The 27,882-nt window shown below is 30.2% G+C and overlaps 1 protein-coding gene and 1 long non-coding RNA gene across 12 annotated transcripts in view; one reads left to right on the top strand and one right to left on the bottom strand.

Annotated features, from left to right (window-relative positions):
* Window positions 1–21,325, top strand: LOC127071392 (uncharacterized). 8 transcript variants are annotated; one of them, XR_007784992.1, is made up of 4 exons: window positions 76–220; window positions 7,776–7,873; window positions 9,352–9,444; window positions 21,183–21,325. XR_007784992.1 is itself a non-coding variant. In XM_051010644.1 (3 exons), the coding sequence occupies exons 1-3, from the start codon at window positions 1–3 to the stop codon at window positions 21,194–21,196; spliced, it is 327 nt and encodes a 108-aa protein (XP_050866601.1). In that variant the 3' UTR covers window positions 21,197–21,325. The 8 variants fall into 8 exon arrangements, 4 of the variants coding, with proteins under 4 accessions (XP_050866601.1, XP_050866602.1, XP_050866600.1 ...); XR_007784991.1 differs by lacking the exon at window positions 21,183–21,325 and adding an exon at window positions 11,248–11,381; XR_007784994.1 differs by lacking the exon at window positions 21,183–21,325 and adding an exon at window positions 11,248–11,381 and having other exon boundaries at window positions 98–220; window positions 7,693–7,873.
* Window positions 3,145–27,882, bottom strand: part of LOC127071395 (uncharacterized) — a 27,344-nt gene continuing 2,606 nt past the window's right edge. The window contains exons 2-3 of one of the 4 annotated variants that reach the window (XR_007785000.1): window positions 21,714–27,861; window positions 3,145–21,581 (exon numbers count right to left, since the gene is read on the bottom strand). This is a non-coding gene — a long non-coding RNA (uncharacterized LOC127071395). Of the gene's footprint in view, window positions 27,862–27,882 lie in introns of all 4 variants that reach the window. The other 3 variants (XR_007785003.1, XR_007785001.1, XR_007785002.1) reach the window with 3 other exon arrangements.

The following is a 27,882-nucleotide window of genomic DNA, read 5'->3' on the forward strand; positions in this document are numbered from 1 at the left end:
ATGGCAAGCACGAAAATGTTTTCTGTGAAAGATGCGGAAATCTATACAGAAATTTATGTAGATAAGTTATCCGATGTAGGAAATGATAATGAATCAGAAAATTGTGATGAAAAAAGTGATAATACTAGTAATGGCAGTGAAATTGTAGCTCCTAGAAAAGAAATTGTACGGAAGTTATTGTCTTCAGAAAGTGAATTTGAAAGTAGCGACTTGTATATAGGTGAGTAGCTACCTCGAGACAAACTAATGTCCTTAGAACCTTTTCTTGGCTTGTGATATACAAAAAATACCTAGTAATGCAAAATGTATTTCTCAGTGCGTTGGATTATTTGTATGAGACAATTTGTTTGTAATGATGGCAGAGCAAAGTAATTTGTATTATAAACAAAACAAATACAAATACCAGTGCTTCTCTAAATCTAGAAAAACTGTTATTACAAGTGATAAAATGAAAAAATTTATGGGAATTATAATTTTGATGGATCATACGGTGAAAAAGAATTTAAAAGATTACCGATTAACTGATTCTTTGGGAGAAATGTCTATTTTTTCAAAATTTATGAATGGAAATTGATTTATACAAATCTTGCAATTTTGGCATTTTAGTGATAACATATTCTTAAATGAAAATTACCTTAGATTTTATAAACTGGAACAAAATTACTTTCTTGAAAACTTTAAAAGTATTTGTAAACCAAATCAAGAGATCTGAATAGATGAAGGAGTAATTCCAAGGAGAGAAAAACTTCGTTTTAAAATTTATAACCCTGATAAATCCTACAAATACGGCCTACTTTGTTAGAATGTTTTATAAGAGTAAAACTGGTTATATAATTAATTTTGAAATTTACTTGGCTCAAAGAAAGATACTCTAAAATACCATATTTATTTTGTTGGATCCTTGTCTAGACGTTTGGCACCATTTGTATCAAGATAACTTCTATAATAGTGTATAGATAGCAGAACGCTTTCTTACAAGGAAAGTTAGAACTATTTATGTAAATTACAGTCTTTTTTTTAGAACTGAAAAAAGAATCAAAGAATTTAAAAAGAGATGAAAATATATAATTGCGAAAGGATGATATCTTGTTACAAGTATTGAAAGATAAGAAGGAAGTCTTTATGATATCCTAAATTCATGATGCCAGCATGATAGTTGTTATAAAAAGACTAAAGATGGAAAAGATATTGTTAAAACAAATTGCATTAACGAGTATAAGAAATATATGAAAGGGATATATAGGACTGATCAATACTTCTTCTATATTGCGACATAATGAGAAAAACTAAAAAATAGTCGAAGAGAGTGGTCTTAATTGCATTCTATTTAATTGTCCTCTCTTCAATGCATTAATAATTTATAAGAAATTAAACACAAACATATATATAACACGATAAATTTCTAAAAGAAGTAGTAAGGACCTGGGTTACCAATCAATAAGTAAATGATTTTGATTTCGAAGAGACTGCCAATTATATCCGAATTTAATTTATTTTTATGTGGAACTATGAGAACTCTAAAAATAGATCTATGAGATAGATTGTCAGAAAACATGAAGCAATATATTCTTAAGCAAATTATTGAGAAAGCAAAAAAAAAAATATCTTCAAAAGTCTTTCAGTCTGCAGCTCAAAAAAAAACAAAAGAAGTGAAATAAAATATACATGTCAATTCTGTCAGCTTCCACTTCACAAAGCTATATATTTTATAAAATATCACACTCGTAAGAAATACTAGACATGCAAATAAATAATTTTGTAAAATTTTATCAAAAATAGTGTTGATTTAATAAAACTGCAACGCTTTAAAATACACACATGTTTATTTAATTCTCTTAAAAAATGCTCAGAAACAGAGAAAAACAACCCATCCATTAAGGGTTAATAAAGATTAGCACTAATGAACAATAACTTTTATAATGATGTAAGTGTAGATGTTCGTAAACGACCAAGTTCTGAGTGCTGCAGAACTAGTACAACCAATTTGTTATTTTCTAGAATATAAGAAATGAAAATAAATATTACAGGGTCTTGAAAGATTGCATATAATGTTTATTTTTATATATCATTTCATTGGCAATAATATAATGTTATGTATTTGAATCAATGTAAACATTTTTTAAAGTTTTATAAAATATATTCAGTTTTTCTTCACTCATTTTTTCTTTAAAATTCTGGACTACAAAATTCGTTTACATTAATATAAAGATATACACACTCGGTGATAAAACTACAAGACATTTGCGATTTTAGTTAGTATTTTATTAACACTAATTTTTTTGTGGAAGTTTTTGTTACTAACACAAAGAATCAACTACAGTACAGTGTTGAACAAAATGATAGGATGATTAATGTATTTGTATATTTCATATAACAATAGAATATGTGTACATTTCACTCATTCTACATATTAGAATGTCCTCCAAAGAGTGCATATAAAATTGCAAATTTGTATCTTGTACATAAAAGAAATTAGAGAAAATGATATAGACATGTATTAATTTAGTCGGACAAAATGATAAAACGTTATTAAAAATATACAATTATTTAAACGGAAATATTTTTTGAATTCCAAATTAATATATAGTGAAACCACCTTTTCACTGTATAACATCTAATAAATGATTAGGAATTAATTTAAATAATTTTTTAATACATTTTTGTCTTAAAAGACTTCAATTTGTAATAATATTTTATTTTAATTCTATGACACTTTTGTATTGTTTTCCATTCTCATAAACGCTTCTTTAAATCTGCTTATATATTTTCAATAATATTAAGCTCGGGTGACCGAACCGACCCTTTGAGATGTCACATTTTTAGAATTAAAATAAGGTTTAACACACTTTACGGTATGCATTATCTCGTTGAAAAATAAACGTACTGCCCGTAATATGAATCGCGTGTTTAACTGATCGTCTATTAATTTAATACGTTGACTGCCACAGTACTTTTCAACATTCTGAACGACAGTAGCGATTATGTACCTTTTGAGGATTCAAGTGAGGACAGTAATGACTAAATCGTCTCCGAACTTGAAGATAAGATTATTCTCGAATCTAAAGGCAATCACGATGCTTCTCAAGCAACCACATCAAATACGAACGATAATTTGTAGAAAAATACAGAAACAAAAAAAGAAAATTAACAAAATCTGGAACTATTTATTTTCCGAGAACATATTGGTTTGAAATTGGATACAACAAATCTTACAGTGAAAACGCTGATGGACTTACTTTTTTCGGAAGAATTTTTTGTATTATTGTGGTCAAAACATAAACAAATAAAAAAAATCTAAGAACGAATCACAGTGAAAAGACGTCAGGAAATGAAAGTTTTCATTCGACTTCTATTACAAAAAGGTGCTTGCCCTTTTTCTTCAATAGAACATTACTTACAATCAAAAGAATACAAGCAAATTGTATAATGTAATGTTTTGGCAAAAATTGGTATGAATCGAAATAAATTCCAATTGTTAGTGCGTTATTTTCACTTGATAATTCAATACCATTTTCCAACAGATTATACAAGGTGCAACCTATACTAATATTATGTACCAAAACTATGTGCCAGATAAAAATATTTTACAGTATACATGGATAATTTTTATAATTTTGTTGAATTATAATTCAGTATTGACGAAATTGAATTGACTACACGAAAAACTTATATGTGTGGAACTCTACGAAATAACAGAAAGAGGAATCCCAGAAATGTGGTAAATCAAAAACTGAAAAAAGGGCAGTTTATTTGGTAGTGGTCCTGTTACTGTATGTAAATGGAGAGACAAACAAGAAGTCCTTACCAGTTCAAACATGCATGTTAAAATGGTAGAGATGTTCAATCATAATGGAAAACTTTCGATGAAACCAAATATAATTCAAGATTACAATCAAGGAATGTTTAGCATTGACCGATCAGATCAAATGCTATCGTACTACTAAGAAAGACTATTAGATGGCCCAAAAAGGTTGCATTACATATTATAAGGATATATATATATATATATATATATATATATATATATATATATATATACATATACATATATATATATGTATATACAAATCTTTTTAAAAAGCAACTTTTTCTATAAAGTTTTTTTTTACTTATAAAGAGAAGCATTCGTCGACGCGTTTGATTGGAAAAGATATTCAACCAGTTTCAAAAAAAATTAGATTGCAAAAAGATTCATTATTTACAATACCTCACCTACCGAAAAAAAACATGCCATGTCGAATTTGTACCAAAGCTGAAAAATGCAGAGAAACGCATTATTTCTGTCCAATCTATCAAGAAGCCTTTGCGCGGAAGATTATTTTAAAAATTATTACAAATAATAAAATATTCTTTTGCTTGTTGATTTTGAATAAACTTTGTATGATTACATTTTCTGTTCATTTATTAATAAATTTTCTGTTCATGTAAGTCAACCTTGATTTTATGTTCTCCCTGAGACTATCTATTCATATTTACACTGATATAGTACAAATTTCATCGTAACTGCACAAATATGGCGAGTAAACAAACTATTGAAATAAGTCAATAGTTGACAGTCAATGTGTTAATATATTTTTCGATGTTTATATGACTTGAAAAAAATTTTGTCAGTTTTTCCTTGATATCCAATACCGACCTACATTATAACACTACTACCATTCATTTGATGGTTTAAATATTATTCTTCTTTCCTTAGATTGTGGAAATAGTAATTCCAGCCATCAAGACTGTTCAAAATAAATTTCTTTTCGTCACTAAATATCGCATTTCTCCACTTCTTTTTCTATAAAACATGATCACGAACAAATTTTAAACAAAATTTAAACTTCCTTATGTTATTCACTTAAAGGAGATTTTCCTTTTAGTTTCTTTTTGTTTAATTTGTTTACTGCTTTAGAGAATATGTTGCACAGCTCTTGCGTTAGCTGAAACATCTGCTTTTCCAATAATTCTTTTTGCACTTCCATTATAATTGGAAGCTATACGTAATATGGCCTGTTAGTTCTATTGTAGCACGAGATCTATTTAATAACTTCGCAATTTTTGTGATAATTTAATTTTGTGACTGTAATAACAAGATTCGGTTCTTTTATCTAAATCTCACTTTATCTAATTGTTATCCTCAACCCATTTCAACATTAATGACATAAATGTTCTAGATAAATGAAAGATTTACACGTCTATTTCTAATAACTGCTGATAGAACACAGAATACATAATAATGGAAAACATTACGTGTTCTATTATTTTGATCAGTTTGAATACTCAGAAAGTACATAAGTAATGTCAGTCCATGTTTATACTTTCTTCTTCAATTTCTTTCATGTACAAGATACGAACTTGCAATTCTATATAGATACTTTAGAGGACATATTTAATGTATAGGATATGTAAAATGTAAATATTGTTACACCCACACTAGCGCAACCACTCGTTAAATCAATGTAACCGTTTAACGAACAGAACTATATTAATAATACGAATACACTTTTTTTCCAGTGGAGATATTTTTCAGCAAAATCTTTTGTAATTACTTTGTGTCAATTTGTAAGAGATGGTTTTTTCTACATTTTTTTTTTTTTTTTTTAAATGCTTCGCTTGTATAATTATATGTTGAACGTTACGAATGTTGGCGTGAATTACCGTGCTGTCAGGCTAGAATTCGATACTATCTCAGAATGACTTGTTGTTGTCGCTTTTAGATGTCCACAAAGATGTTTTTTTCCATAATTCTTTCTATTTGTTAAATAATTGAGCACAGCATATCGATATTGATATTAAAGACAATTTGTCTATGACCTGAAGTAGTGTTTTATTTCTGGGTATTATTTTATTGAAGCTGTTTGGTATTGTAATATTCTACCGCTATAAATCTATTTTTTTAAGTTTTTACAAAAGTTCAGGGATAATACAATTTAATTTTTGCATCTGTTCCCGTTCGTTTCTTGAAGAGATTATCAAATCGTCGTAGATAAAGTAATTCCATCGTACTCTTTATTAGCGAACGAAAAATTGTTTGCATGTGTCTCTGAAATACAGCTGGTAAATTGCACAGTCCAAATGGCACCTTTAAAAATTCGTTATGTCTATTAAGATCTACAAACGTTGTGTATTTTCTTCCTAAATAAGTATCTGAAATCAACACATCATGTCTTAGAAAATCATCAAGCACAATATCAAACTTGAAAATAAATGTTTAATTATTGATTTTCATTTTTGCTTGAAAATGTCTCAAAGTGCGATTTGCAGCACTTACTTCGCCAAAGGGGACAATTGAGAAACGGGGCTTCGAGCTGTATATAAAAACTGAATTGCACTATATGTAGATCGCTGCCTCCATCTAGCATGGACGTTATTTTTTTATTAAAAATTTTCACTTTTTTGTAGATCTTTTTGTCACCAGATTTTAACAAATCACACTTGTTTTTCCTATTTTTTCTTTGTTAGCACTGGCGATTTTCAGACACTTTGCCGATACGTGACCGAACTCGTATTTAAAACATTTTGGACCTTTGATATTTTGTCCGGGCAAAACCTTTAATCTTATCGAGCCTAAATGAGCCTTACTTCTTTACTTTTTTGACCCTGATTGTTAGTTATTTTATTGTAGAGGCACTATACGAGGTTTGTCCGAAAAGTATCCGGCTTTGTACTCTAACCTTATATCTGGATGTGCTATTGTTAAAACCGGGTATTCATCATTCAGAGAGGACCTTCATGAGTGCCTCTGCCAGGCAGCACGATGCTTCGAGTCTTCGGTCGACAACAGTACGCTGTTGAGTAAACGTTGAATTTCGTGTGTGTCGTATTTTATGATGACTAAACGCATCGAACAAATCAACTGAATGCATCGAACAATGCAATTTATCCGGCAATTTCTTCTGAAATACGGCATTGTTCGGCTTTATCAGCCTTCACATACAGTCTTGATCTTGCTCCTTGCGACTTCTGGCTGTTTTTTACATTGAAAAATCCTTTTAAAAAGATTCAATGACCTGGAGAAAATAAAAAGAAACGCGATGAAACGGCTGTTAGTTATTCCGAAAGCTGAATACAAAGTGTGTTTTCGAAAGTGGGAGGATCGCTGGAAGAAGGATGTAGCTTCCAAAATATTTTAAAGGGGATATCGTCGTCATTGATCACATCAGCTTTTTCTTGCTATAGCACAAGGTCGGATATTTTTCGGATAAATCTTGTATAATATTGACTTATTTGTTTCGTTGTCTGAATGCCCTCGATTTCACAAGGTGTACCCAAACTGGTGGTATAACTGCAAAGATTATGATTCTACATGAAAAAGATAAGTCAAAAATAAGGAATAAAATTTTTTCATCCAACTATACCACTCCAAACATTCATCTCATTAGAAGTGCGTTTCAACAATAATATGAAAATTTCCAAATGCCCATGTATGCAAATTACATAAATTAATTACTCCGTCTTTAGTAAATCTTGCTTCATCTGTTCACCAAATTTTCAATAAAAATTGTGGATCATGCATATTTTATTGAGGCATCCAATGACAAAATGCCATTCGCGGAATGTAATTGCGGTGTTGGAGTTCTTATACTCTAGTGAAGTGATAAGGATACATTTCCTGTTCATGCAATACACGGATAATCGTTGTAACACTAACGTTGTGTCGCAAAAAAAGATTCTTTACATTTATCGTCAGTTTATTTTGTGTCCTAGAATATTTTTTCCACACGCATGGTTCTTTATTGAAAGCGACCTCGATGTCTACAAAGTAAATCAAAAGATCCGTGTTCTTCTAGCACTCGTTTTGCTCTTTGAATGACTCGCCTGGCGATTTGGATGTCGTACCTGATAATAATTAGCTGCAGTAGAAGCATTACCACCACATACACCTAATGTAAGTATCATGTCAGTATATTCTCGATTTCTGTATATAGTCATATTGATAGATTGACAGAAACTGAGATTCGATACTGTTAAGATAATAGGACGGACAAGCAATAAGTCATGACATTAGCAATGTTTACAAATATAAATTCGAGCAGGTATCGTCTACAGCGAAATCTGTCAAGTGGAAACGTGATTGAATGCATGTGTACCTTGTGACCCTTTAAAGTGGTTTTTCTCGAAAACGGTGCCCCGTATGAAAACATTCTTCATTAAATTATTTATTCCTCATTTATTTTTTTTTTCACGTAGAATAATAATCTTCGCGGTTGTACCATTAGTTCAGGTATTATCCTGTATACTGAATTTTAACGTAATTCAATTTCCGCGTAATTGGCCATTTCTAATACATAATATATATACGCCTGATATGATTCATCGTGCTTCTTTTTCATTTTGCTGAAGTGTTCATGAGCTTGCTTACTATTTACCGTCTTTTTTACATTAACTATTTACCGAAAATTCTTTGATAAGTTTTCTTTTTTGTTTAGCCAATGTCTTCGCGTGACATTCAAAAATAATGAATAATTTTGCTGCATCTCTTAGTAACTTTCTCCATTTTTAATTATGTGCACGTTTTTACAGTTCTTCGAACCTTTGTCGCCACTGTAAATTTCAAGTGCATCTTTGACATCTCTAAAAGTCATTATGCTACGAGAAAATCCAAGAATTTTCACGATTTCTCATGTTGTTTCATCTTGTAATTCTTGCATCTTGCTTTTTTTCTTCGTCTTTAGTGTCGCTGTTATCGTCATCTTTATCGCTATCATGACTGCTTTCAGTCTCCTCGCCAATTCTGCCTTCTTGCTGGTCAATTTTATATCTAAAACACAAAATTTCGCCTTTAATTTGTCTTTAAATAGCGTGTCAAGATTCTTTTTATGATCACTGTCTCGATCATCACGATCATCAGTGTGTATTGATGACTCCTCGCCATCTTATGCTTTATCTGTATTGTGTATAGCTTTCTTTAGTTTATTAACTAATACCACCTTGGACCTTTGTATATTGACAAATCAAGCCCTTGCAGTTTGTGTCCAAGTTCTTCCGTTGCCATAGATTTGGTGATGGAACAGAATTCTTCTTTGAAGGCTGCATTGTTTAACATCTTGAATGCACTGTGCAATATAAAACTACTTGTGGCTATTTGCCTAATGTGCACTGTACAAAACAATACCATTCACAACGAATTTTTTTCCTGTATAACTTGCACCACACTTCTTGGACAACACGAATATTTACTTTAATCATGTCATTTTGATTTAATACGATCCGATCCCGGCTAACCTTCCAAATTGTAGGAATATATATAATATATATAAACAAAATATTCGTAGTTCATATTTTGTCCATATCTATCGCTGAAGTCAAACACATTTCGAGTGAAAGATGATGAATAATCTTAATGTTTGTTGCTTTTTTTTCTAGGTATCGGTCACACTTTTGTCAGTTTAGGCTACTATAAACCTACACCTATTTTAATAATAACGGCGGTGCTCCTATGTGTTTTCCTCTGGAATGGTTAGTATTATATATGACGTATTTTAATGTGATTTTTTATTGTAAAATAAGTTTCTGAAATTGCTATAATCAGTATCATCAGAGTAGGAAATAAATTGACTTTGCAGTCTCTGTTATAGCCTGTTGCTATTCCATATTGCTATTTTGATTGTACAATTCATTATTTGTTATTATTGACAATTTTAACTGAAGTTCGTAGTTAATTCATGTGTTTATGCTGTAACAATGTACTTTGTGTTGCTAACATGTTGATAATGAGTTTTGTGTTTTTGATCGGTTGGAGTAGTAGCTGTTTTAATTATGCATTTTCTTTTTTCTTTTTTTTGTTACTTCGGTACCTAGGATGTATATCAACAGATTGATTATGATTTTATAGATATTATGTTCTATTTTTCCTTATGCGTAGGTTCTATTGTTTGCATATAATGATTAAACATGCCTAATTGTTGATGCATATATCGAATTGTATGTCAAATAATTATTGTTTATTTCCAAAGGAGATCGTTCGTTTCTTTTCCTTAAGATAGGAAAGAATTTCAGTTGTAACTGTTCACGGATTGTACAGCAAGATATTTCCTATGACAATTACTACACTTAACGTTTTCAATTTTGCTTTGCTGTGAACATGATGTTGTAGAATGATTGCCTATATATTCTACACAAACTAAGGGTCTGTTACAGTAATTTTTTGTGATCCTATGTTTGACAGTGGTAGGATTGCGGTATGTCATATTTTGGCTTGGTAGTTTGAATCTAACGATGTGTTTCTTTTTCGTTTCTAACGCCGGATATATCCGACATATATGATATAACATATCGTGAGACATACGTCGGCTAAAGCCGGCAATATTTGCGACTTTGTTTTTAAATAGCAGCGCCTCTTATGACCGTCGCGCAAATTATTTGACAAAAGAAATCCACACAATTTGAATCATATTTGTTCTACCTCTATTATTTTTCATTACTGTTAGGTGGTATAAAGGAATAGACAATTAACGCGAATAGAGCAAACTTTAAGAACAAGAATTTCAGAGGATCTTTGTATTGGTACGTCCGTCTATTGTCTAAAAGTATCCTCATTTCTTACAAGTATCAATTTGCTTTTCATTTCGTATATAAAGAATTCAGGTTTTGCTTTTCTCAAAATGGTTTCAAGAAAGTTGCAAGTGACGAACACATTTGATAAATTAGAAATTGATTTGTATAACTGCAATGAAAGCGAATCGAGTACAAAAATAGAAGATGAGTAAAGGTGCTAAGTACCTCAGAGTCTGAAGAAATTAAAGGTAATTGAGTAAAAAGTGAGGTCGTACTTCAATCAAATCAAATATTATAGGAACAATGGCAAAATTCAATCGTAAAATTCATCACTTTAATGCACATTAAAATTCATCCACATTAATGCAGGAATTCAAGTAGGCATATGTTATTCATGGAAAATTATAGATTTTCAATTATTTGTTAGCAAAAAATTGATAAAATATATTGCTAAAAAAACAAACAACTATTGACGACAGAAGAACAACAATAAAATAATAGCTGGTACATAGCTAAATGAATTATTTTGCTTCATCGTTATCTCTTTTCTGATCAGAAACAAAAGGGTATCGTTAGCAGAATACTAGAGCAGAAATAAACTATCGAAAAGCGATATTTTTGGTGAAGTAATCAGCAAAGATTGTTATTTATTACTTTTATAAATGCTGTATTTTAGTGATGATCATGTATCCAATTCCGATCGTTTAAAAAATAAATGTAGATTCTAAATAAAAATCATAATTCAACGTGAATATTTTTCAATAGCATTGAAGCCAATATCAACACGTCGCAGTTCACTGGAATAAAGGAAACAAATAGATTTGTCACGTGTGCTTATCTATCATATATATTTAAAGTGTGGACGAAATATTGATAGATAGACCTAAGAATAAAGAACGAACTGCAGTCGTTGAATTGCGGTCAAAGTGTATAAATGTTCTACAAAAAGTTTCAGAAAGTGCAAATAAATAGATGTTTAGAAGAAAATATCATATTATTATGAGTATTAGTAATATTATTAAAGAATTAGGAAAAAGTACTAGTTATACTATATTCTAAAGAATCACTCTTTAGTTATCATGAGTAATTCAAAAAGAGATCATGAGTTGCTACAAAGAATGGTCAACATTAATGAAGATTGTGTCAAAGCAAGGATGAAATTGAGATTCTTGAATCTGAAAGTGAAGAGAAAAAATAAAAGAATACTAGTCCGTGGATTCATATTTGGCAACATCTATCATTTCAAAATTAATGAGCAAGAATAGATTTAATCAAATTATAAAATATTTACATTTTAATGACAACAATTTTCATGAAAATGAATAAAGATAATGATAGACTTTAGAATACAGAATTTGTTTATAGTTATCTAATAGAAAAATTTTTAATTGTTTATACTCTTCATCAAAACTTATCTTTGGATGAAACCATGATCTCTTGGCATGAAAAATTGAAATTTAAAACAAACAATCCACGAAAGCTCACCAAATATAAAATACTTGTACGAGTATAATCGGTGAGTCAAACTAGTTATATATATAATATAGAAATTTATTGTCAAAGCAAAACCTGTAAAATATTGTAACAACAATTCTTACACCATATTTCGGAAATTGGCACCATCTTTATATGGATAATTATAATATTTTGAATATTGCTGAATTTCTGTTATACAATAAAATAATCTACGCTAATAGATTGTCAAGATGTTTGAAACAAAGCAGTTTAAATTAAAAAAAGGAGAAAGTATTTTCGAACGGAAAAGTGATATTTTGTTGTACATTTGGAGAGATAAAAGAGAAATATGGATGTTTTTCATAATTTATAAATTTGAAATGGTTGAATGTATTGTAGAATATAATCTAATGAACGGCGCAAGATCACAGATCATTATCTCTCATACTATTCAATATTGAAAAAAACAATTAAATGATCAAAGAAAGTGGTATTATATCTCATCAATTGCAGTCTATTCAATGCTGTCAGAATTTATAATTTTTATAATGATAAAAAGATGAAATATAAAGATTTTCTACTTGTTATAATGAAATTATAGACAACGGAAGAAGAATGAATGATTATTGGATGTTGAACAAAGTATTTTAAATACAATAAATTACGTGTTACGTCGCGCTTCTCTCACTGTAGTAGTTAATTTGCATAAAGGATATCCCCGTTTCTTCCTAGGTGTTAGAGTTGTAGACTCAAAAAAAAGAATAATAGCACGAAAAAGGTTTGGAATTTGTTGATTATTCTTCGCAAAACATTTCTCGCCGCGTTCCGTAAATTAATGGGAGAGTGCAATTTCTTTGAAGAATTTTGTAAAATTCATGAAAGATAAAGATACTTGTGAATTAATACATTGCAATTATAAGCCCCCTCATATCCGCGTATCGTACGGCATAAACCGAGTTTTTATGATTCATTCGTTGTCGACGAATTTCCGATCGATTTTCAACTTTTAAGCATCGGTAACATTATAGAAATCCCGAGACGGAAAAGAAACGGTAAATCGCGACGCGAGAAGTCAAGAAAGGAATTGCATATCGGAGAACAGAATTAAGGAGGAAGTTATAGTGTTTTGGTAATCGAGATGAGAAGAATCGTGCAAAGGCAGAATGACTTTTGCTTTCTTTCCGGACGTCACGGACAGAATGAATGTCCGTTTCGTCTCTCCAAATTTCACGCAATTCTCACAAAATACAGTGATTCAAACTCACGTCGTTGAGTCTAGTCACAAATGAAAGACGCGATTATGGTAAGGAGAACACGATCCAGCATCGCATTCTTGACTGTCCGGCCTTCGAACTTCAGAGAGTTGCTCCGAAAGAGATAATCGACGAAAGGATGTGGTCGAAGACAGCCAAAGATCTCATTTCTTCGGCTGAGTGTTTCTTTCTTTTTGACGATTTTCGTAAAGAAACCCTTTTTATAAAGGATAATTTAGATTCGTCATTGCGTCGATCACGGCGAAACTGTTCGTCGGTAGGAGTTTTGGGTTTTTCGGGGCCCGTTCATTCAGTAATAGAATGGATGATTTAATTACGTTTGCCAATATTTGGCGAGATATTATACGAGCCAGCACGTCCCGGGTGGCCTCCTTCACAATAAATGTATGTCGTCCATTCAGTAGTAAAGTTGATGAATTGGTTGCGTTTGTCAGTATGTAACGAGGTAGCATAGGAGCCATGTGTATCATTAATTGTGCTGGCTAACTTCGAATGAAGGATGATCGGTGATGTCATTAAGACTCGGTTGTGTTACTGTTTTTAGCTCGAAATGTGTAGATCGACTATTTGATGATTTCTCTAATTATCCGCGAAGATGATATTGAAATTAGAAAAGGAAAAGAGAGAGAGAGAGAGAGAGAGAGAGAGAGAGGAGTTCAAATAAAAAAGGACATGGAAAGAGAAGAAATGATGCCTTTTGTTCTGGTGACCGTATTGATTCATGAACGTCGAATTGATATCTTAAAAGTAGATTCCAGATAAACTTGTAGTCCACTTTATCTAGGAGTCTAATTTCATTTATAGTCCGGCTCGGCACATTATTGAGGATCACACGATTGATTAACAATGTCTAAGCTCGGACAATGGTGACGATATATTTTTTTTTATCTAAATGAGATTTTCTTAGTGAGAGTTCAACGTTATCCTAAGGATAAATATTCTCAATAATGCTATACAGCCCTTAGTAGATAATATTGTGAATTGCTGAGGGTGCGCACGTGTGTGATAACAAGGTACTTTTGTAAATAATTTTTAGGTAAAGTTTTAGTAAATGCGTTTGCTAATTGTTTAATTGATGGACAATACATCGATCTTTTTGTTTTTGAATTTTACCCTAAAAAGTAATGAAGTGACATTTATATGTTTCGTGCGTTTGAGAAATTCTAGGCTGTTGATTAATTTAATTGCATTCTAGTTATCTTATATATGACAATTTTTATTGCACCAACGTACAGATATCCAATATCTTCTGTCAGGTTTTTCAATCAGATTATATTTTTGACTGCTGATGTCGTAGCTTCGATCACACTACGCCTGACACTTCACAGCTTACGAGGATTAGGATACTGATTTGTTGATTAATATAAAGATGCTAAGTTGATCTGCGTGTGGAAATACCGCCCGCGTAGTCGGCATCGCTGTAAATAAATCAAAAAAAGCTCTTTGTTTTGCATTTCGTTGGATTTGTTTAGTGCTATATACTCGTCACATACTCCATTTGGGGAATCATGCAATATCATTGGCTATTGGGCAATACATATGTGTATTTAAAATGTGCTACTTTTGTAATCTTGAATGCAAATTTTTCTTTGGTTATTTTTACTGATAAAAAATAGAGAAAGAAGAAAGTCATGATAAAAAGTTAGAACTGAGTGAAAGTGAAGAAGAATTTGATTTTGAATTATTAAAGGATGAAGATAAATAGTACAATATAACTGAAAACGAGAAAATACCAGAAAAAGTTACTTTTAGAGTGTGGCCAAGAGTAATTGGATCATAAGTATTATTACCTCATATAATATTTCAAATTGTTTTTCATAAAGCAAATGGTATATGAAATTATAGAAGAAACAAACAACTATGCAAAACGTATCCTAAGGTTAAAATAAATAAGTAACTCTAGTAACTCTATGTGGCAGATGTGGCATGATGTGAATGATGAATTCTGACCTTTTATCCTTAATATGGAGAAAAAGAAAAAGGTGGAAGACGCCATACAAGTGAATGCTGCGATACTTTTTGAAATAAGCCAAGAATATGACCCAGAAACTATTTTCAAACATATTATGTGGTGAATAACAAAATGTAAAATTTAAGTTTTATTTACATTAGAATGAGGCATATTTTTAAAATAAATAAAAATAAGTAAATTTATAAGCATTTGTAACGTTTGAATTCAAAACAATGTCTTTTATTTCCAAAGCTTTTATTTCACTATAAAAACTGCTGGATTTGCTGGTATATAAAAGTGCTAGGAGTACAAAGGGTTAAATATCCAAATATTTGCTTTATGGCCTACTAATGACTAGACTTGAAGTTATTCAAATATTTACTAACTCAGCAAACAACAATTATATTTTGTGATAGTCGGCAGAAACATTAAGGATCACCTCTTGAAACGGTGTTTTTGCATTTACTAACGCTTCTTTTGCACCAATGAACTATGTTAAGCTATAGGAGTGCTAGCCGGCATGCAGTTATTTATATTGAATTTTTGTAGAATCTACTGGATGTAAACACTTCGATACAAGAACATCATTTCTTTTGTCCTATCAATTTGTATCCTAATATAGTAGCCAAGATTGATTTTAAAAGACTTAAAGAGAATTTCGATCATTGCTTCAAGAACTGTTCTTACCCTGGCTACAATTAATCCATTATTTACAAATAAACATAAGTTAATGTTCTTATCGCTTATCCTACTTATGTATATACAGTAATTGGAGTTATAGATTATAAAATTGTAATACTTGAGAAAGTCTGAGAAATTTTGTTGTTTTAATGAAGCAATGTCTAAGTGTGTGCTGTACGACATATATTGTAACAAGTTTCTGAAAAGATTAACTTACAAATTTTCGAGTATTAGTAATACTGACCTTTAGACCATCTGGAACCTTCATGAAAATTTCATTCTCAAGTTCGCCACACAAGAATGATCAAATTGAACCATTTTGAGATTTTCATGTGTGGCTATGGATAGCAATATTTGCAGAGAATTATACCTAATAATGAGAACGTTTTGAAGTAATCCAGACCAACTCTTTATACGAATTCTCTAACATGAATCCATTCATACAATGGTCCATTGATCTGTAGTTCTTTGCATTTTGAGTCAATCGGATGAATGTTCTTTTCAATAGAGGGCACTATTGACCACATTGCTTTTCTCCGATCAGCCCCTTGTTGGTCCTGCTTCATTCTGTAGAGTCTGGACTAGTTACTGCTTCCTGGAATATTGAGAGTTCATAAAATTCAGCAATAATGGTTTTGTACTTGACTGGTGACCGCAAAATGGATTTGTCGTAAAGTTGAAACCCTAAAGTCGACTGCTGCTCATTTAGATTCTCGTTGTTATCTATGATGGATGGTATGAATCCACTGGGATCTTTTTCATTGAGGACATCAAGTCAGTATGTTCTAGCTGACTGTATTTGGTGTTGAATGAATACTTCCGTTTTTCTCTCATGGAATGCAGTAATGGTTCTCCTGAATGAATCATAGATGTGTTAGTTGGAGAATTCGTTATTATAATCCATGAACAGCAGTTTCTTTGTCTTAGAATCCAGTTTGCTTCTAAGAAATAATATTCAATTGATGATAAAATCGCAGACTTTTTAATCTAGATTGAAAATGTAAATTATGAGTATTATCAAAAGCTGGTCTGACCTCGAGAGATCATATGAGATAAAAAGAAAGAAAGAAGAAAAGTGAAGAAAAGAGAATGACAAAACCTTTATTTTATTTTATTATATAAAAATAAATTATAATAAATAAATCATAATAAATTAATAAAAAATAATAAGAAAAAATTAATCATAATAAATGATAATAGTCAAAAAATCATAACAATTTTTTCAATTAAAAAATTTAAAAAAGTGATAGAAGCAATAATAATTTTCACAATGATTACAATGAGCAAATACTGTCTCTTTCATACTTAGACCAGCAAGACAAACTAAATATTCATAACTTGGCAACATCTTTTAGCGGAATGTGATATTTCAAAAATAGCATTGTCTTTTTCGACAGCATAATCAGTTTTAAACCAAGCATTCTTAATTATATCCTTAAATTTTTCAGTTAAAAATTGATAATGAATCAGGGATTCGATTGTTATATTATTGTGTTGTTGCAAAATGTCGATGTCTATCAGAGCGATATGGTTTTTTTCCCTATTTTTTGAGAAGGAAAATGCATTATGCACCCTCCAGGAGTTGGCTTGCTTTTCTATGTGTGGGACTCTTATATCCTGTAAAAACGTATTTCCCTTGGATTTCAGCAGTTCACAGTGTATTAGCCTTTTGATATCCCATCATATATACAACATTCTCTTATTGAAGTTCGAGCTCGATTTCGAAGTGAAGGGAAAAGATCTGGAATCACAGTACGCTCTTTTTCTTACAATGTTCTCATATGTAATCTACTTTTTATCACTGGTCATCATCCGATCTAAGGTTCGTTTTTATTTCGAGTAAGCAGAGATGTGCAAACAATGACTCGACCATGTACATTTTTTCAGTTAATTAATAAGGCATCCATCTACAATATTTATACACCAAACCAAGTTTCTACATATGGTTTGAAATAGTTTATCATGTTGAGTTGAACTTTCCCACCAGTAGTGCTGTATTTATTTAATTCGCTAAAAAAATATATTTTATAATAACTTTAAAACTGTAGAATATATTTTCATCAAAAGAATGAGGTATTATAAAATATGTAATATAGAACAAATAATTTTGTTTAATTATTATATTTACAATATTTAATAATTACATATGATTCACTTTGTTAAAACAAGGAATGCATAAAAGAGCTTGTTCGGATGTAAAACGTTACTATTCTCATAATTTTTTATCTTGCTACTTCAATATCAAATGTTTTATATTTTGTTTATAACAAGAAGTGCAATGTTTTCTAACTTTGCCCTTCTATTTTTTAATTTCATGACGTTTTGTAGCGTTTGTCGTAATTTGAACGGATAAATCGTTGTTTTCATCCTAACAGTGAGGTGAATAAATAACTTGTCTTCTGAATTTTATATTGATATAGATTTATGTTGCTGAGTATTATATAATATTCAAGTATTTACAACTGATGTATTTAATAAAAGCTCAAATCATACTTTTTTATACTATTTTAAAGTTTTACGTAATGGATTACTGTATAGTGTTAATTGGTCAGAAATATCAATGGAACTCTTGGCTTCATTATAATCAATAAAAAGTTTCAATTAAACGTTATCATATTCTTTTTTTTTTAACACCAGCCATATTTGTAGAATGTTTGGTAGATAATAGAAAAACATCGCGTTTATTTCATAACTTTATTTTATTTTGTAAATATTTCTCCTGGTTGTAATTTTTTTACATTATTTCTTTGAAAATTTTATGACGATTTGATCGAATCGTTTCTATTATATGTATGTTTTTAACAATAAATTCTTCTGCTAAATCTATGCTAGTATACCAATTATCAAGTATGTTCTTTATCAACAATATTTTACAAAGTGAAGTGGCAACATCTGTGGAAATAGTTTTCTTCTTGCTAAATCATTTATCCCGGTATATTTCAAAGTTATAGGTATATCCTAGTTTGAAGCTTCATTTGAATAGCTTTACACTATATTGGTGCCGTTTAGGTTTTATATAAAAACGATGTGGTTGCGAAATGGTATTATAGATTCCCCAATACATATTACTTTGACTGGATTATAATATTTTGCATAATTTTTCTTTAGTTTTTCAATAATTGGTTTGATTTTATAGGCAATTTTCAAAATTTGCATTTACAAAACGCAGCATTCGTAACAGTATTTTAATGCGATTTCTTGGAATTACTGATCCAGGAAAGCTTTCAACGAATGTTGGATCTTTGGACTAATATAAGTGTTTTTCGGGTAATTTTACTAATCCCATCTAAATGAGAAGCCTGAAAAGTTTTTTTAATTGCCTTTTGTTGCTGGGAATTCATTTGTTTGTGTGATCGTTTTCTGAGCCAATGTTTGCATCACGTATGTATAAGTCTGTTCTACTATGTCTTGGAACATTTCTTCGTTAATAAATAATAGGTAAAAATTTTCTTCTTCATGCAAATAATCCAAGAATAATGTTATTCCAAGTGCACCCATGAATGGTATGAGTAAAGGTTGGTTTCCACTTGTATTTATCCATTGGTCTGATAAATTATCAGCAACATTTCGATATATAGTTTTGTAATTGATGTATTGCTTGTTTCATTGAAAGATAATAATATAGATTTGCACAAGCGTTTCTATATAGAAGTTCTATGTCGCTAAAAATAATATTAGAACTGAGTCTTACATTTCTCTATTGACTGTCATTAGGGATAAAAATAGAAAATTGGATAATTGAATCGATACAAAAAATTAAAAGATAAAAGAATAAACTAATGAAAGTTAATAAAAAAAATTTGTTTTCCACAAATGAAAAAGAAAAAATGTTATTTCCTATTGTTATGTCTTATGTTATTCACCTATTCCCTCTTTTGTTAAATATTTTATTTTTCTCGTTTTTTCCTGAACAAATTTGAACAGGTACAGATTCTTGTTATTAATCAAAAAGCTGAAACTGGTTATAGCGTGTATCAGGGATGGTATGCGATGCAATAACTACCATATACAAGCAAATTATTTTTGGATTGATGAAATATTATATGATAATATATCAATCTTTAGTCAAAATATCAATTAACTTAAATGAAAAGTCGAGCAAAAACGGCTCTGCATGAAAAGTGTTAACAAATGGCTTCATTATTATAGCCTTCCTTTTTCAAATTCTCCTACATATTTTGGCAGATACTGTTTTATTAAAGTATTTTAACATTTTGCATTCGGAGCCATTTCGAACGTTATCAGTAATTCGGTGGTACATTGTCGCGAAAAGGTGGACCTAAGATTCGCATCATATTATATAGTATAGCTTAATGAATTATAATAATATTTGATTTATATAAATTTATAGATATTGAGGAACATATTTTTTGCAAAAAAATCAAAATTTTATTCCTTATAATTTTCTACAGTATGATAAGTTTTGAAAAAATTTTTCTGCACCATTATTATTGCTATTACAATCTATTATTTAACTATTTCTTCGTTTTCTTGATTGGATGATATCGCTATTACTATTATTATTTTCTTGTAGATTAATATATATTTTTTCTAACCTATCTGTATAAATATTTATCTGAAATTCGTTTTCACTACTATTTATATCATGAAACTTAGTCGTGTTTGGTCATTTTGTCATTACTCTAATAAAAAAAAAAATGGATAAATAAATAGGTTAGAAATCTTTAATTGTAAATTACGAAATTACAAAACGATATATGTATACCAAAAGAATATTGCTTTTCTGATTTTCTGTCTTATTAATGCAGGGATCTATCTATACTGCTCGATGCTTCAATATGTACTGAGTTCAGCTTCGAAAATCTCTTTCTCCAATTTTGGGAATGCTTGTTTATTTTATCAAATTTCATTTTATTGTACAAGACATACTCGCATACAATTGCTATGTAAATCCTTCTTATCATTCTCTTTAAACAGTCGTGAATACATTTTGCATGTTCTCTTCTGTATACTGGCTGATATTTTTTTCATATATCTTGGTAATTGTACCATTTTTAATTTGCTTTTTTATGCCATTTTAATAGAAAACACCAGAGAAACATGCATTTTTCAAAAAGTTGCGATAGTGTTAGTTAATCCATCATAACACTAATCAACTCTAATGTCCCCTCTGAGTGATATGCTAAACTTTCGATGTTCTCTCAGAGGAGACACCCGAGTGTAAAGGATTAAACCAAACACAGCCAATTTTGGGTCACTTATTGTTGGATTTTTCTTTATTTCTCTGATAATTTTTAATCTTTTTTACCAATTTATTACTACGACGATGTTATCTGCGTAGCCAACTAAATAAATCCCTCTGGCATGTCCATGTGCAGGTTTTCATCCATAGAAGACTTTTCATAGGACCAGGATAGATTCCTGAATGGATCCTCCGGTGATATTTTTTCTGCGGGGTTCTTCAGTGGTCTCATAAAGGAGCTCTCTTAGAAAACTCTGCATCATTCGGAGGAGATAGTCCAGAATCCGGAAAAAATTTTTTAAGATATCATGTTGACTATATATTTGTAATACATGTTTTCATAATTGGATTTGTCTCCTAGCTATATTTAGCTCTTTTTCCATTCCTAGGAAGTTGAATCCAAATCAAGCAATTAGCATTGCAGATTTTGACGATAATCTTTCAACTTCTGGGAAGAATACATCTTCGAACCAATATTTAACAAGTTTTTGTCCAATTTCCCAGATGATGAGTATTTCAAATGAATGTTGTTTTTCTGTATAATTGCTTCTTGTTAGAGAAAATTTTACTAACTTCTTACTAATAAATAAAGACAGGAAAATGCAAAGTTCCATTGATTTGAATAAATGGTTGTATTATGTACGAATGAGTACAAGAATGTACTTACTCTCTGACTCGATAACAGTTGTATCTTTTGGAGTTCCTTTGTACTACAATATTCTTTCAATATGCATTTTGTGGTATCCGAATTGGTCTACGTTATAGATAGTGGCATACATTTCTGCAAAAAAGATTTTTTTCTTTCTTTTTTTTTCAAACTTTTATAATCTTTACAATTTCTTCAATGAAAACATTTGGCAAATTTTATTATCTGCTTAGGCGTTTATATCACGTAGTTATTAGGTTGTCCCAAAAGTTTCTTTCGTATTATAAGACAATAATAGATCTACAACATTTTATGTTTTATATTATTTTATTGAATGATGTATGATCCATTTTTTTCTATTACCTTTCTCCATCTCTCCGCATAATGGAATCTTTCCAGAAATTCTATGGTTTCCTACAAAAAATATTATTTTAGATGCATTTTTATGTCATTGTATTAAATTGTTTATTGCAAAGAGAATTTCTTAATAAAAGAAATAAGTAGTAATCACACGGTGCAACATCCGAAGAGTATGGAGGATGAGGTAGGACGTCCCAATAAAATGATAACAATTTGTTCCTGATAGTTAAAAACAGATAGAAGAGTTCAAATTTTTATTATAGTTCGTGAAATTAGTATTATTTGTTTTATTGATTCCATGTTTAATTTTGATGGTGATTTTGTTTATTATAATTTTATATTGTGGCCATTTTCTACTTTGTCATAGTTTCTTTACTCTTTTCTTCTTTTTTATTACTCTGTACTGTGATATTTGTTTGTTCTTAGCTCATATAATTTATGTTTTGTTGTAATATATGCTGCAGTTTGTTTGTAACAGTTGAAATGTAGTAGTTAATATTTCTGCTGTTATTTCTATATCTTATCTATTTTTTAGTAGAATGTAATATTCTAGTCTCTGTTGTTTATGTAGTCCCTATATGCTATCAAGTTAATAGTACTATTCGTTAGTGTTATTTGTACATTTTTGAATGCTCTTTGATCGATTTCAAAGATTATGGGTGTGTAATCAGAAGTTACTTCAAGTAGTCTTTTCATTTGTATGTTTAAATTTGTATTAGTGATAGCAATATCTAAAATAGGAGTCCTGTTTAAATCAATTGACCATTACATTGGTTTTCCCAATGAGTAAACTCTTAATTGATTTTTTATTATATATTGAAAAAAGCTTATTACTTTTGGAATTGGTTATTATGAAGTCCCAAAAGTCATGTTTTGCTTTGAGGTCTCCCATAATAGTAAACTCACTGCATAAGATTTGAAAAAATTTTTGTATTCCTCTACAGTTATTTGATGCCTTTGGTGAGCATCTGAGATGTTGATTCATGATCATTTCAAGTGACATTGACTGTAGTTGCTCGTTTTTTGTGTTGAGCTTGTATTCTGTTTGATAAGAGTTTATTAATTAGTTTGACAAATGTTTGATGAATATTCCCGACTATCGCGTGCCTTACTGCTCTGATGCGGAGTACTATAGTAAATGTAGTATGGAATCTTTATATGTGATTTTTCTATTCTATATGTTTCTGATATTGCAACAATGTTTGTCTAGTTGATTTAGAATTATCTTTAATAGTCTATTTTGTAATTCGTTATAATTCCACTCTATCATTTCAATTTTGCTTGATTTGATTCTTAAAATGTAATTAATTTTGTTAATAGATTTAGTATTATTGTCGTTTAGTGTGTCAGATTTTCTATTAGTGTTTCCAATTTAACAAAATTGAATCTTCTCATTTGAATCTTCTGTTTGATTATCACCTAGCTTTGTGTGATTTATAGTTTGTTGTTAATGTCTGTGTTTGTATGTTAATCGTGTTTTGAATAGCTATGTTTACTTGTAGAGCAATTTTGTTTTGTGTATTTCTATTTCCAATTAATTGTTTTTTTTTGTGGAAGTTTTTTTTGGAGTTGCTTTTTTATAATACAGCCTTTATAGTTGGCTGAATAACTGTTACCATAATTCAAGCAGCTAATTTTTTCAATATTTTTGCCCAGTGGGCAGTTATGAGAAAGTTGGGTTCCTGCATATTTGGCACATTTAGGTTCTTTGTTGCATTAATTCTTAGTATATCCACATCTTTGACATTTGGTATATTGTGGAATGTTGTCTGTTTGATTTTGGTAGTTCAGTTTTAATTAGTGTATTACATAAAGCCGATATGTTGTATATGTCTTCATTATTTATAGCTTGTTCAATTTCTATTAGAAACATTGGTATCAGAATTGATGTGCCACTTTTAGTAAAATCTTACTTAGTATATGTCCTTTTTCCTGCAAGTCAGTTTTAATATACTCAATATTTAATGTAGAATGCAATCCTTTTATTATCACTTTGAATTTCCTTTCTGTTTTTGTTTTAAAAGTATAGTAGTTTGCATCGTTGCTTCTAGAGAGTTTTAATTATTGTTCTATAAGTGTCGGTAGAGTATACTTGTAATATAATTTGTTCATCTCTGAACTGCTTAAGAATAAATTCCTTAAGATTTATTAGTTTTTTTAATATATCTATTAGCGGATCAATATTAGGAGCTTCGATATAAAACAGTGGTACTTGAGATATGTTGATAGTTATATCATTTTCTGTCTCTGAATATGAATTTTATAGCACTATATATCTATTTTCATTTTGATGGTCATCAAGCTACTTTGACTTGGATTGTATTCTTACTAATTTAGTTTTTAATTCTGACGTTGAGGTAGACATTTCCAGTTTTTATTTTTTTATTTGTTCTCGAGTATTTCATTCTTCATTAGTTTTATTTTCTGTTTTAGTTAAGATATATAAGATGTTTGTATCATTAATTTTATATTCCATTGTTGAATCATTTGTTGTTGGTTATTAGTATAAGGAGTATGAAACTCGTCGTTAGGACATTCAATATTAGCAGGAATTAAGACCGCCACATTTATATTGTTGTGAATATGAATTCTATTGATTTCAAAGAATTTGAATATCACTTCTATTGATACAAGTAAACGAGATCACGGAGAGTAAATACGATCGATCGATACGACAGTTCAAAACAAACGCACATCTTAATATGGTATGAAATTTACTCAACATTTGATCGCCCATGTCAATTCTACTCATATTTTTGTTATAATCTATCGCTACTGATGATTTAAAAATATTTTTTGAAAATTTTTTTTATTTATCTATAAGAAAAGCTTTCCTAAAAATTCCAAAAAAAGGAGTTCTTACTTAAACCTTCATCTTTAAAATGAAACATTGTTCATCGAATTGCTAGAATTATTGTTGGTGTAAATGCTATTTTCGACATTTTTGGCGAAGAAACAATTTCATACATTGTCCTTCAAAATTTGCGAAAAAAAAAGAGAAGTTAACATTGAATTTATCACGACGAATCAAACGATCCTTTTTAAACTTTCTGGCAGAATTTTTTATCTACATCGCATTTGACTTTCATTATAATTTACATCTAATGTAATTTTTTTTTTATCAAAAAATATGTTTTTAGTTATTTGAAGTAAAATAATTTATTGCTGTATATTATCGTAGTTGTTTGTTGAAAAATATTTTGAGTGATATCAACAATCGTGACGTAATGCAGTATATTTATGACAGGGTATTTGAAACTGATACGTTTTCATTTATAGTAGCCCTCCCACAGAGTCATAATCGAACGTCATAAGCATCTATCGAGCATAGTTCGTTTCCCAATTAAGTAGCAACAAATACGCGCAAGATTTAGCATTGTCGAAAACTATTGAATGTTAGATTTCATGTTTAGTTTGATCATTTTAACACAAACAGTATTTCTACTAAGCTCAAAGCATAAAATTATATAAAGTGGAAAAAGTGAAAGACGTATATCTGAAACGACCAGATTTTACAATAACATTAAATTCAGTGTAGACATGACGAATCAAATAGTGAGAAAATACTCCATGAAATCAAAAAAAGATGATCTTTCAGATTTCTAACCAGAATAAGCTCGCAAGTATTATACACACATACACATATTGATAAAGAAATCTTACTTTGTATGTTGGTAATTTTTCCCTAAGAAACTACCATCATTTTTGTTCAAGCTATTTTCATTGTTTGCTGTTTTATTTAAACTAGTAAAGGAGAGAGGGGGGGAGAGAGAGAGAGAGAAGGAGGGAGAGGAAGAGAGAGAGAGGAAGAGAGGGGGGAGGGAGAGCGAGGCCACTGACATACCATGGACGACTATAATCGCTTTGCATAAAATGACGCGTAATGTACATATAAGCGATTGGAGTTATTGCATGTCGAATATTTTTCCTTGGAACTATAGCATCAGTCTTTTGTTTCTCACAAGATTGCTCAATCATGAAAGTCGCCAAATCAATTTGGTTGCACTCATTCAAATGTTTGCAACGAATAAAGTTAGTGCCTATTGAAGAAAGATAATTCGCTTTGTATCCAACAACAGACACATATACTTTGTTATTTTTTAAATTTGTTTATCTTTATTTAGATTTAGTATTTTTTAACAGATTTTATCCTACCCTTTAAAATGATGAAAAGTAAGATAGGTTAATATAGATCAGAATTATTCAGAGTTATCAGAAGATGAACAAATAAATTTAAATTTGACATAAGGCAAATAATAAAAGAATTCGAGAAAATACATTCGATACATCCGAATCTGAAGAAGACAATTCAACTGAATCTGGAAAAGATAGTAGAGAAATTACATGGACTATCGAATTATTCCGACTGGATATTCATAAATTTCATTGCAATTATTTGGGGATAAAAACATCAATTGATTATTCGGCATCAGTTTGAGTTTCTTTTTCAAATTATTCTGCTCCGAAAATTTTATAAGTTTCATTGTTAGCACGACAAACGATTATCGGAGTAGAATTGATGAAGATGCTAATATGATAAATTTCCGAAACGCTTTTCTCCCAGAAATTTATTGCTTTCTTGCCATAAAATTATTAATGTGGCGAAATAAAAAATTGTCACATTATGAATACTGGTCCAACGACGAACTATCGAACAAAATTTTTGGAGGTCATGAGTAGAGATCGATTTTTATATTTGTTAAAAATTTTACATTTTAATACTAATAAAGTGATTGCAAATACTGACAAATTATACAAAATACGGGAAATTTGCGATATGTTTAGAAAAAGTTTTCGAAAGATATTTTATCCTTTCGAAAATTTATATATCGATGAGAGTTTACTTTTGTATAAGGGAAGTTTGTCGTTTAAACAACACATTCCCTCTAAAAGAGATAGATTTGGGATCAAATCGTTTATTTTATGCGATACCCAATCCGGATTTGTACAAGATTTTATAATTTATAATAGAGCATTGAGTTTTGCAACCTGCGAAAGTGAAAGTATTGACAAATCGGGGGTTATAGTCATGCAAGTAGTAAAACCTTATTTACATAAAGGCCATACATTGTATGTGAATAATTGATACACAAGTCCAGCTCATTTTATCCTTCTACATAAAAATGGAATTAATGCTTGTGAAACAATAAGGAAAAGACAGTAAAGAAAAGGGCATGCTAATTATCTAAAATAAATAAAAAACGGGTGATGCGAATTTTCGCTTCTCAAATCTTTCATTAGCAATTAAATGGCGTGACAAAAAGAAAGTCTATATGTTGTTCACTTTCCATAATAAAGAATTTGTTGACACGAAATGTCACTATCGCATACAAGAAATGGTAAAAAAACCAAAGTGTATTGTCGATTATAATCGAATAATGGGAACTGTGAACAAAACGGACAGGGTTATCAGCACCATTTATTCACAATGCAAAAATATGAAGTGGTACAAAAAATATTTTTTCATTTAATAGATATATGCGTTTGGAACGCTTATTGCTTATATAAATAAAAAATTGGCAAACAAATATCAATAGCAAAATTTCACCTACAGTTAATTCAGCAACTTTTAAATCATTATCTAGAGGAAAATAACAATAACATTTTAAATGAATCAAGAGAAACCAATCCACGTCGTCTTACGGGAAGACACTTTCCTTCACTTTACACAAATGAAAATACAAAACGAAAGAACACGTTGCGAAAGTGTCTCGTATGTTCAAAAAATGACAGGAGGAGCGAATCGTGATACTAATACCGGATTTGCGATGTTGGTCTATGTGTACCACCGTGTTTCGAACAATATCACCTGCAATACCATTATTAACAG

This window comes from Vespula vulgaris, chromosome 21 (genome assembly GCF_905475345.1).
Source record: "Vespula vulgaris chromosome 21, iyVesVulg1.1, whole genome shotgun sequence".
NCBI lineage: Eukaryota > Metazoa > Arthropoda > Insecta > Hymenoptera > Vespidae > Vespula > Vespula vulgaris.